This window comes from Pelophylax lessonae, assembly GCF_965119305.1.
Source record: "Pelophylax lessonae genome assembly, chromosome: 6".
In the NCBI taxonomy this organism is placed as follows: domain Eukaryota; kingdom Metazoa; phylum Chordata; class Amphibia; order Anura; family Ranidae; genus Pelophylax; species Pelophylax lessonae.
Window position 1 is genome coordinate 237,305,754 of NC_138773.1, and position 13,094 is coordinate 237,318,847.

The 13,094-nt window shown below is 40.5% G+C and overlaps 1 protein-coding gene across 1 annotated transcript in view; it reads right to left on the reverse strand.

Moving 5' to 3' along the window:
• Nucleotides 1–6,896: 6,896 nt before the first annotated feature.
• The window catches only part of UBE2E3 (ubiquitin conjugating enzyme E2 E3), a 110,322-nt gene continuing 104,124 nt past the window's right edge, over nt 6,897–13,094 (reverse strand). Inside the window, exon 5 of the mRNA XM_082261949.1 lies at nt 6,897–7,501. Coding sequence (XP_082118075.1) covers nt 7,404–7,501 — 98 coding nt within the window. The 3' untranslated portion in view covers nt 6,897–7,403. The remainder of the gene's footprint in view (nt 7,502–13,094) is intronic.

Below are 13,094 nucleotides of genomic sequence, written 5' to 3' on the forward strand. Positions count from 1 at the left end.
AGCATCTCCCAACTACTAAACAGTTCTAAGGCAGGGCATTGACTTGCCTCAGTCCAGCATTGCTCCTTCAAATAAGTATATGGATTAAATTGTAGAATGGCTACTTGCATCAAAGGAATCTCACAAAAGGAGTTCTTGTGTCAGTAGTACATTCATTCAAAACTAAATATAATGTTTGGAGTGAATTTTTTAGGGCAATTTTTTTTTTTTTTTTTTTAAGGCAATTCTTCTGCCATCTTTTATCTATCTGGGATTCTGATGGCAAGATATTTCCCCATAGCCTCCTTTTCTCCTGCACTGAAGCAATGGCAATGGTTTCACACTCTCCATCATGGGATTTTCCATTAGTTAATTTTGCAGTGAGAGAGCTTGTGATACTATCACCTGGTTTAGAAACCAAAACCCTAAAGCACATAACTTATTATTTAACTCTGGTTTTCACGCTTAAGGCATCAAAACAAGTAAAAAAAAAATGCATATGTGAACTTTTTAGGATGGATTGCTCCACAGTATTTGCAGCTAGAGGTCAGGGAGGGCCTGTTTAAAAACTAACTGTAGACTAATTGAGAAATACTTGAACATCCAAAGCCTTAATATAATCATTTGGAACCTTACTTTGTTTTTACAACAATGGGAAGAATGAAATCACTTTTTTTTTTTTCTTTTTTTGCTGAGTGTACTATGTACAGGAGGGTGAGCGTATTCCAGAATGATCTTCCCCTTTCCCTGGTGACATTGATCTGACTCCTGCAATGAGGACAGGGTGTTAGCATTTGTGAAAGCATCTCTCAGGATCTTTTACATTCTCTTCTGTACCAACAGTGGAAAAATGCTGGTGTACACAATCCCTAATCTAAGAGTAAGGATTTCCTGAATTTCTTTAAAAGGAGTGCTTAAGGGTTACATCATCAGGATATTAACTTGGACGGAAAGGAAATCTGTAGCCAGGCTATGGACACACAAGTTTTAAATATTACCACTCAGTAAAAGATCTTTAAGGCTAGGTTCATATCTGCACGTATGCATTTTTTGCATGTTTTCAAGTGCATTTTCATGCTTAATGTGCTTTTTTTTTTTTGGTAGGAAGAGGAAGTTGGCTGCAAGTACAAAACCCTACCAAAAACGCATGTACATACATTTTTCATGTTCTTTCACTGAAGTCAATGGAGCCAAAAACCCACCACCTGCACACTTCCAAAAAATGTATTGCAGGAAAATGCATAGATGTACAGGTCCCTCTCAAAAAATTAGCATATTGTGATAAAGTTCATTATTTTCTGTAATGTACTGATAAACCTTAGACTTTCATATATTTTAGATTCATTACACACAACTGAAGTAGTGCTTTTATTGTTTTAATATTGATGATTTTGGCATACAGCTCATGAAAACCCAAAATTCCTATCTCAAAAAATTAGCATATTTCATCCGACCAATAAAAGAAACGTGTTTTTAATAAAAAAAAAAGTCAACCTTCAAAAAATTATGTTCAGTTATGCACTCAATACTTGGTCGGGAATCCTTTTGCAGAAATGACTGCTTCAATGCGGCGTGGCATGGAGGCAATCAGCCTGTGGCACTGCTGAGGTGTTATGGAGGCCCAGGATGCTTCGATAGCGGCCTTGAGCTCATCCAGAGTGTTGGGTCTTGCGTCTCTCAACTTTCTCTTCATAACATCCCACAGATTCTCTATGGGGTTCAGGTCAGGAGAGTTGGCAGGCCAATTGAGCACAGTAATACCATGGTCAGTAAACCATTTACCAGTGGTTTTGGCACTGTGAGCAGGTACCAGGTCATGCTGAAAAATGAAATCTTCATCTCCATAAAGCTTTTCAGCAGATGGAAGCATGAAGTGCTCCAAAATCTCCTGATAGCTAGCTGCATTGACCCTGCCCTTGATAAAACACAGTGGACCAACACCAGCAGCTGACATGGCACCCCAGACCATCACTGACTGTGGGTACTTGACACTGGACTTCAGGCATTTTGGCATTTCCCTCTCCACAGTCTTCCTCAGGGTCCGGTCACGTCTTCTCGTTGTGCAGCGTTTTCTGCCACACTTTTTCCTTCCCACAGACTTCCCACTGAGGTGCCTTGACACAGCACTCTGGGAACAGCCTATTCGTTCAGAAATTTCTTTCTGTGTCTTACCCTCTTGCTTGAGGGTGTCAATGATGGCCTTCTGGACAGCAGTCAGGTCGGCAGTCTTACCCATGATTGCGGTTTTGAGTAATGAACCAGGCTGGGAGTTTTTAAAAGCCTCAGGAATCTTTTGCAGGTGTTTAGAGTTAATTATTTGATTCAGATGATTAGGTTAATAGCTCGTTTAGAGAACCTTTTCATGATATGCTAATTTTTTGAGATAGGAATTTTGGGTTTTCATGAGCTGTATGCCAAAATCATCAATATTAAAACAATAAAAGGCATGCACTACTTCAGTTGTGTGTAATGAATCTAAAATATATGAAAGTCTAATGTTTATCAGTACATTACAGAAAATAATGAACTTTATCACAATATGCTAATTTTTTGAGAGGGACCTGTATATGGGACTGGTTAGAATTAATGTTAAATGGATTGTGGGGTGAAAAAAAAATCCCTCTCCAAGATCACAGAGGTACTGAAATCATAACACATCTCCCATTGCTTTCTCAAACATTGGGAAGTTGGAAGATTGGCAAGTTACTAGTGCCAAACAGCAGGCGCCGTAAGCTGCTCACAAGGGACTCCTAGCATCCAGACCTCTCTGTTGGGATCTTTGATAATGAATTACTCCACAGCGCCTGTAGCTTCAGGGCAGTGAGGACTTGTTATAAAGTGCATTTACTGCTTGTTAAGAATATATAAATTTGAATGCTAATAGCCTGGCCACAGGTTAACTTTAAAGCTATTCAGTAGGGTAAGAATTGCCTCAATGAATGTCACTTTTTAGCATCTTTAACCACTTGCCGACCGCCGCACGACTATCTACGTCGGCGGTCAGCCCCTCACAGGCAAAGTGACGTAGGGCTACGTCACTAGCTTGTGAGGGTCTAGGGAGCGAGCGCGCACCGCCGAAGGCGCGCTCCCGTGTGGTCACGGACCCCCCCGCGCGTGTGACCGGCGGACCCGATGTCCGCCGGTCACTCTGCGATCGGCAGGGGGAGAGGGAGAGGGAGAAAGTCAGGCGGCTTGTGTAAACAAGCTGCCTGTCATTCTGCCCTGTGTATAAAGGAAGATCATACGGTTCTACTATGTAGAACCGTTGATCACTCTTCATACATCTGAAGCCACAGCCAATCACAGTAGAAAGCACGCCCCTAGGGACACACATAGCCCCTCCCTTTCAAAAAAAGTTAACCCCTTCACTGCCAGTGTATTTTTACAGTAACAGTGCATATGTATAGCACTGATTACTGTAGAAATGTCACTGGTAACCCCAAAAGTGGCAAAAATGTCAGTCAAGGGTCCGATCTGTCCGCCGCAATGTCGCAGTACCGCAAAAAAAAAAACGCAGATCGCCGCCATTACGCGTTAAAAAAAAACAACAAAAATGACAAAAATCTTTCCCTTTGTTAGTAAACGCAATAACTTTTGCGCAAACCAATCAAAATACGCTTTTTGCGATTTTTTTTTTTACCAAACATAGGTAGCATAAAACAAATTGGCCGAAAATGTTAAATTTTGATTTTTACATTTTTTTGGGGGGGAATTTCATATAAAAAAATGTGAAAAATATTGCTATTTTTGCAAAATTTACGCTCTTTTTTTGTTTATAGCGCGTAATCAAAAAAAAATCGCACAGGTGATCAAATACCACCAAAAGAAAGCTCTGTTTGTGGGAAAAAAAGGACGCCAAATTCGTTTAGATACAGCGTCGCACGACCGCGCAATTGTCCGTTAAAGTCACGCAGTGCCGAATCGCAAAATACCCCCTGGTCAGGAAGGGGGTAAAATCTTCCGGGGCTTACGTGGTTAAGGGTCAATATTTGGGATCATAAGGAAAAACATGTTATTTGTGAGTATACAGTAACATTAATATACAAGCACTAACCTTTTCTTTCACCTTTCCTTCCTTTTTACATCCAGGATAAAGAACTGTGGGATCAAAACATTTTAATCATTGGTCCATATACAAATACACACAGTCTATGTGGCCCATTCATTAAAACAAGTAATTAATGGGGCAGAGGTCATCCACATAGTAAATCATGTCCCTTAGGCTGTTTTTTTTTTTAAATATTTTTGAATACACTTGGGCTTTAAAATTGGTTTACGGCTTGTTAAGAATACTTTTAGGTCCATAACAAGGGTATTTTAAAGCTGATCATAGATTAGATGTTTTTTAATTCAGTCGGTGGGCTAAAAAACAAAAAAAAACAAAAAAAAAACCCCATTGCTCTTTCTACACAAGCAAGGTGGATGGAGAATATCCCCTCCCTGAGCCCTTCGGCAAATAGAATGTGCACTTTGCGAGTGCAGTTACTCCAGAGCTTAGTAAATAAGAGGAATCCCTGTTGACTTCTATCATTCAATCATGTTGCAAGCAAAATTATTTTTTATTTTCCCTTGCATGCCATTGGATATTCTTTACAAAGTAAAGCTTTACCTAATTTACTCAGCTATGGAGCAACTGCACTTTCAAAGTGCATAGTCTTTTTGCCTTTAGGAAATCTACACCAACATAATCTAAAATCAGGACTCTCTGCTGTCAGAATATACTGATCAGCAGCTGCTAATTGTTAGATCAAGTTCTGTCAAATGGGAATGTTGGGAAACTTGTGTCAATCGACGAGTTCAGCTGGTTCCTAAAGCTGGAAACACACTATACAAATTGGCTTTAGATTTTTTTTCATTTAGATTTACCAAAACCATAGAATATGAGGTCAGACCTGAACACTTTCAATTTGTATGCAATCAGGCAGGCCCTTGCATTACACAGTTGAAGGTAAATCTAAAGAAAATCTACCAACAAAAGTTGTATAGTGTGTATCCAGTTCAATGCCTCGTACACACGTTCAGAGAATAAAACAAAAAAAATCGCTTTCGACTTGATCACACGACAATCTGATTGTTCGTACACAGATTTCGACAGTTGATCATGACAGTTCGTCCAACAAAATCCAAAGGGACAAACACGAAAACTGTCGTACAATAGCCTAGTGAATGACAATCGTATAATCAGTACAGTATGCGTCCGCTAAAAAATCGATAGACAAAGACCACGCATGATCAGAAACACTAAAATAACCCGGAAAAAGCCTGGCTGCCATTGTTACTGATACGTAGCTACGCAACCAGGAAGCTTTTCCAGAATTGTATGAAAAAAAATCATACACTTAGTACGCAGTGTTGAATTGGATATTGGTATCATGCAACAAAATGCGAACGATAAGTCGTACGATTATCTGAACGTGTGTACGAGGCAAAAGTCTCTGCACTATAATATTTGCTTTCTGAGCCACCCTGGGCTCCAAATCTCTGCAGGAAAATCCATATATCCAACCTCTTGTAGCTCTTGTTGAAAACTGTAAGCAGAAAAAGGCTACAAGAATATTTCAAACCAGCTTTCCAAATTTTAGAACGTTTAAATAACTAAACTGAAATCATCCCATTTAATATCTAATAAAAAAAAATAAAAAAAAATAGTAAACCCACAAAAGTTGCCTATTCCTTTAATTAGAAATCTGTGCATTGTGAGTGAAGGTCAGCTGTGACAGCTCTCTGCACACAAGGTAAGGAAGGCCTACCTACCAGTTGCTTTACCACCACAGTACAATTTGTCTAACAGCTGTACTCTCAAGCATCGGCTCCTTTTTTTTTTTTTTTTTAAAAGATAATTTACTACCATTCACTTCTTTCTTTATCTAACCAGCACTAGGCAGCCAACTAGAATATAATTGGTAACTACAGCAACATTACTGCTTACTTTCTCACCAGCTACTATGCATCAGTCCTGCAATAATCAGATAGACAGCATAATTTAATGACTATAGAAGACGACTGAAATCAAATGATACATTATGGAATAAACGTTGCATCTAATCAAGGATTATTGTAATGCTATATGCCCCATTAAGTAGCTGCCATAAGTACCAGGGTTCAAAAACTTTCCTCTCAGCACCTTAAATAAAAATATGGGACATGTGAGGCTACCGACATCCCACTGTCACTTTTTTGTCATGTTTGGACAAACAATGCGTGTATACGGGCCTTGCATGCTCCAGGGTTCAAAGATTTGGGCTTCCTTCGATTTTAAATGCAAGCCCACCCAAAGCAGATATTTTTGCATTTGTTGCATGTTGAGAAATGTTGATATATAAACCACAAATATACTCTTTTGAGGAAGTTTGACAGTAATAGCTCAATACAGTAGTATACCTGTCGGTTTCCCCCGCTTTGGAATCTTCTTTCTCCTGCTACAGAAGGGGGACTCTCACCGCTACGGCTGCATTCGTTAGAATATAAAAGAAGATTTCACTGCAATGCCTGAAGCCGGAAGGCAATTCAATCCAGAGATTTCACTGCCAAAGCTCTAGAGTAACTAAAGGCCTTGGCATTCATCTCAGCAGCATTTATCAATAACGAATATATCTGATTATGATGAATAACCAGCATATACAAATGCTATGAATATCAATTTTTACCTTTTGTTCTGCAAAATTCAAACTTCATTTAGTAATTCAATCATAGACATATGTACATACAGTATCAGTATTTTACAACAGAACAAAACAAATTACAGCTGCTATTAACGAGATTAAAAAACGACAAGAAAAATCTGAAAAAAAGAAGATAACTCAGTTCCTCAGACTGTAAAGAATCAATTCACAGTGCAATCTTGAAATTATAAACTCGATACTGTATCACTGCGATTGTACATTGACCTCCATATGTAAAAGCAAAGAAACTACACCTTAGGGAACATGTTTATTGTGTGTTGGGATAATACATTGGGTGCTCTCTGAGCTACAAAGGGATAAAGGAAATCCTTTCAGTACAAACTGACAAAGGTAAAACAGTTTTCACAACAGCGTGTACCACATAATTGGAAATATTTCTGGGTTTAATACAAATGACATATCCTCTAGTAATCTACAGCTAACTTTAATAACGTCATACAGATAATGAATTAGGCTAAAATGCACTATAATATTTGGTTTGGAACGGTATCCTTAGTACATCACAAAATACGTTTTGATATCCCAAAGAAGCAAGACTTGCAAGTAGGCATTTTAACATTACTAATCTACAGCTACAAAGTTCTACTCTTGATAGCATTTACCTCCTGGGGCAGTATACCGTATAGGATAAAAGCAGAGAGTAGAATCAGTATAACATATACACAGAAGTCCGTATTGTAAAGGCTATAAAGATGTGTTGCACATTGTACAGATGCCTTGTGCTTCTTCAAACTGTACAGTTTATGTGGCATATCTCTTGGTCCACTGTCTGGCTATCCTGTCATGCTCTGCTCTGTTGGTCAAATACTGAGTGGCTATGCTTCCAACCAGGGGGTCAGCTGAAAAAAAGCAAAGAAAAAGAATATTATAGTAAAAAAACTTTCAAGAGTTTATTATTAAGTCAGAAAACAAAATGCCACTGTGAAAAATCACCAGTCAATGAGTTCAGGGTGAAAAGAAGAGAATATAATAAAATCAAACTCAAAATGACAAGTGATTAGGGGTAATTGAAATGTGTGTTAAGGGGTACATAAGAATAAGCAAACCACTTCAGGAAGTGCTTAGATAACAGGATCCTACAACCGTAGTTCCAAAAACGTTGGGCCACTGTGTAAAATCTACATAAAGCAGAATGTAATGATTTGCAATCTCAACCAAAAGCTGGCAAAGCAAGTGGTACTACTACTAACAAGAAAGAGCAGGAAGATCATTTTCAACTAAAACAGGTCAGTAACATGACTCGGTAGAAAGAAAAAAAAAAAAAAGGTCAGAATGCCAAAAGGTGGGAAGAGATTTACCAAGCTGTGAAAACTTTGTCTAAAAAATTGTTGAATCATTTCAGAATACTGTTCCTCAACATAAAATTGCAAAGACTTTAAATACATCATCCTCTAAAGTACATAATAGCAAAAGATTCCAAGAATCTGTAGAAAACTCTGTGTGCAAGGGACAAGGCCAAAACACAATACTGGATGCTCGTGAACTTGGGGCCCTCAGATGGCACTGCATTAAAAATAAGCATGATTCTGTGATATCACTGCATGTGCTCAGGAATACATCCAAAAATCACTCTTTAAACACAGTTCACTGTGCCATCCAAAAATGCAAATTTAAAGCTCTATAATGCAAAGACCAAACCATATCTAAACATGATTCAGAAACACAGCCATCTTCTCTGGGCTAAAGCTGGTTTAAAATGGTCTGATGCAATGTGGATAACTGTTCTGCGGTCAGACAAATCGAAATTTGACACTCTCTTTTTTCCAACCATTGGCGCTGCATCCTTCAGACTAAAGAGGAGAGGGAACTTCTGGCTTCAGCGCCTAGTTCAAAAGCCTGCATCTCTGATGACATGGGGGTGCATTATTGTGTATGGAATGGGCAGCTTGCACATCTGGAAAGGCACCATCAATGCTGAAAGATATATCCAGGTTTTGGAGCAGAATATGCTCCCATCCAGTAGATGTCTTTTTCAGGGAAGGCCTTGCATATTTCAGCAGGACACTGCTAAACCACAAACTGCATCTATGACAACAGCATGGCTTCATAGTAGAAGACTCCGGGCGCCCAACTGGCCTGCCTGCATTCCAGACCTTTCACCAATTTAAATTTGGTGCATCTTGAAATGAAAAATAAGACAACGTAGACCCAGGACTGTTGAGCAGTTATCCTAGATCAGGCAAGAATGGGACAAAATTCCTCTCCCAAAATGCCAGCAACTGGACTCCCCAATTCCCAAACGTTTACAGAATGTTGTTAAAAGTGGGGATGCCACACTGTGGTAAAAATGGCTCTGTCCCAACTTTATTTGAGGTGTGTTGCTGCCATCAACTTTAAAATGACTATTTTTTTCAAAAATTTTACATTTTCTCAGTTTAAACATTTCATGTGCTTTCCATTTTCCATTGTAAATAAAATATGGGTTTATGAGATTTGCAAATTACTGCATTCATTTTTTTATGCATTTTAGTGTTCCAACTTTTTTGGAATTGGGTTTGTATTATTATAATTAAGCACATACTGTACTTGCATAATAAACCTGAGAAACATTGACTTAACACCTGGGGTCTGATAACTGGACAGAAGGCAAAGGCCGAAGCAACTATTTATAGAGGTACAACTATAGCAATGAGGTTATCCAGAGAATATACTTAACTGATAGATGGTAAGTGACTTGCAAAAGAAGCATGGAGCATGATGTAGTAATAAGATTATGAGATATAATTAAGGTAAGTGACAAAATAGTTTTCCTTGTACCCAATATATATTGCACTAAAACACGGGACTTGTGCTCTTAACTAGACATAAATGGAAGCCATCTCTAGTGGCGATTTGTTTTGGTTCTTGATGGGATTTAATTTTAGGTTTCACATACCAAACATCAAAGAACATTGTAGGCAGGAAATGTTATATTTTTAACACCACAAAAGTAGAAAACAATCAAAAAGAAAATACAAGTAAAAAATACACCACTGCAATATCAGAGGAATGACAAACCCTGTTTATGGGGTCAACAGGGCTCAGTCAGCCATATCCAAAAATCGTCTGAAAGCCAGAATACTTATTTTGCTTGTCCTTTGCACATGATAGCTGGCAGGTGTGAGTCAAACAAATACCTACAGTCCTTTTCATGGTGAAAGGGGTGTGGTTCTTGCTTTCCAGCTTTTAGATGATGCTAGGTCTACACCACTGAAAAAGTAACTGACAGTGATGCCGGGGATGCCATTGTTTACAATACTTTATTATTTCCAGTCCATATAATTATTGTGGCTGCTGGGTTACTCAGAGGAATGCACCTGCACATTCAGACATAGGCAATTCCCAGCATGTACAAACTATACTACAATGTACTTGCACATTTTTAGAGCATAGTAATAAAACTGCATACTGCAACTTGAATTTTCATCTAGCTAAATTACTGAAGGGCAGCACAAAATGTGGTATACATCACAGCACTAGATTTTTTTTTTTTTTTTAATACGAAGTAAAGCTACACGATGGACATTGGTTGATAAAATTATAAAACTTTGTTTACCTAAAAAATGAGTAAGTTGAGGTTAGCATGGAAACACTGCTAACCTTGGTGGTTTCACTACCATTTTTAAAACTATATTTTTCTAAAACTTGGAGCCATTTTCATACAGACAAAATTGCTCCAGTGTCTCTTGATTTTCTATAGATATATACTTATAGGCATTGAGACGTGTTGGAAGAAGTCTATTGAAACACCTCTGGCATTTGGGACATTTGGGCTCGAATGATTACATTTGATGCTGTTTGCTTGCAATTTATTCCTATAATCAATCTTGCAAGTTTTTGGACATTTCTCTGATGTTCATTGACATACACAGCTCCTGATTTTTAACCATTGGGTTATACTGTCCCCTACAGGATTAGGACACTAGGCAGGAAAAAGATTGACTATGCCTATTGGCAGTCCCAGGGGGTATACACCCACACTCGGCTATAGGCACTCAGTTTTGTTTCAAGCAGTGTCAGAAGAAAGCCAACTCCACAGGGGAGTGGGTGCTGTGTCAGTCAATGAACACCAGGGAAATGGATTGTACAGTAAGTCAAAAGTCCCATTTTCTCTTTCGTTCATTGGCAGACACAGCTCCTGATTCTTCTTAACCATTGGGACGTCCCAAAGCAGTGTTAAACATGAGGGGTGGGAAAACAGAAAAAAAATTCCCAAGGCTAACCATAGCCAACCAGGTAACATGAAGCTCAACCATAACAAACGTAGCTCACCTGAAAAAAAACAAACCTTTAAAAGAGGACCAGGTACTCTAAACAGCAGCCTGCAAAACCTTGCGGCTAAAAAAGAAGCATCCGCAGATGCCAACACATCCACTTTATAAAACTTTGTAAAAGTGTGCACAGACAACCAGGCATCACTGATGCCCGATGACGGAAGGCCCAGGAGACACTAAGCACCCGAGTAGAGTGTGTCCTAACAGGGAAAGGAGAAACCTGACCTCTAATTGAATAGGCCTGAATACCTGTCTGTCTGATCCACCTGGAAATGGACGCAGAAGAAACTGCCAACTTTTTGAGGTCCAACCGCGAGTACAGTAAGTCTGACTTCCCAAAAGATTCCGTAGCTGCTAGGTACACCCTGATTGCCCGAACCACATCCAGGGAATGCAGAGCAATTTCCTTCAGATGTTTAGGCCTGGGACATAGGGAACACAACACAATGTTTTCATTCAAATGGAAATCAGAGCAGACCTTTGGAAGGAACAACAGCCAGGGACAAAGAACCACCTTAGCTCTGTAAACCAACAGGTAAGGTGAATGACAAGACAACACCGCCAGCTCAGACACCCTGCACGCAGAAGTAATAGCCCCCAAAAATGTCACCTTCTAGAACAACGTAAGCAGGGGAACCTCCTGTTATTTTCGAAAGGAGATTCCTGGATAACTGACACCACCTATTTGAGGACCCACAGCGGTAATGGAAACCACACTGGAGGAACCAAGTGTCGAGCTCCCTGGATAAGGGTATGCACCAAGGAATGTGTGGCCAATGGACGCTGAAAGAAAACCGCCAAGGCCGAAACCTGACCCTTGATGGTACTCAAGGCCAGGCGCTGCTCACCCCCCCCCCCTTTGGAAGAAAGCCAAGATCTGAGCCACCGAAAAAGGAGCGAGGGAGAACCCCCAAAAACTCACACCACACAACCCCAAAAAATTCAGCACCTGGTTTCAACAGCCAAGCTATTAAAATCAGCGACTGTAAAGCAGGATGGAAGATCGGCCCTTGGGACAGCAGATGTTTCCTGAGAGGAAGTCTCCAAAAAGCATTTGCGACCAGCCCTACCAGATCGGCGTACCAAGGCTGGCAAGGCCAGTCTGGAGCCACTAGACCGGAATCCCTTGCTGCCTCGATCCTGCACAGGAGTCTTGGCAGAAGTTTGAGAGGGAGAAAGGCATAAAATCAGACGATACTGAACCCAAGGAGCCACTAATGCGTCTTGCAGCATCGGCCAGAGAATCCCAAGACCACGCCACAAATCTCTATACCTACCATGGAATGTGTACAGCAGAGAGGGCTGGAACAATTGTTCTGCCTACCTTAGAATGCTGGCTAATTCCAGGACACATCTTGTGCCACCATAGTGATTGACATAGGCCACGCCTGTGGCTTTGTCCGACTGAATTCGTACCAGACTCCCCTAAAGATAAATTGTCCAATAATCCAGACAAAGTCTGATCGCTCGGAGTTCCAGTACATTGATCAGCAGTCTGAACTCTTCCCAAGTCCAGACCCCCTGAGCACAAGTCGTGCCGAGGGCGCCTCCCCACCCGGACAGGTTGGCAGGTTGACAGGGGGAGAAAGGATTTCCCTGTCGAAGTGCCAGAGAACGAAGCCACCTCTAGAGACTGTGGATTCTTGTTCCATTTCACCAGAATCTCTTTTTTCAGAGATCTCATGTGGTACTGTGAAAACTGAACCTTGGAACTGTGAAAACTGAACCGTCTCAAAAAGGTAGACACCATCAGGCCCAGCACCCGCATGCAAGCCCGGAGGGATGATCGTCTGCTGGACAACAGAAGCTAAATTGCCTCCTGCAATTTCTGGAGCTTTTCCAGAGGAAGCATTACTCTGGCTGAGGCCGAATCCACCCAGATAGTCCAGTTTTGTGGATGGAACCAGAGCAGACTTCTGAAGGTTCAGAATTCAACCAAACTCCCTCAGAGATCGCAGAGTAATCTTGAAAGATGTCCATCAGAGCAGTCAGAGACTGTGCTCGCAGAAGATGATCATCCAGGTACCCCAGTACCGCGATCCCCCACTGACGCAACAATGCTAGCACAGGGTCCAAAACTTTGTGAAGACCCGAGGAGCGGAGGCAAGACCAAAGGTAAACAACACAAACTGATAATGCTCCTCGCCCACAGCAAAGTGGAGGAAGCGCTGGTGACCAG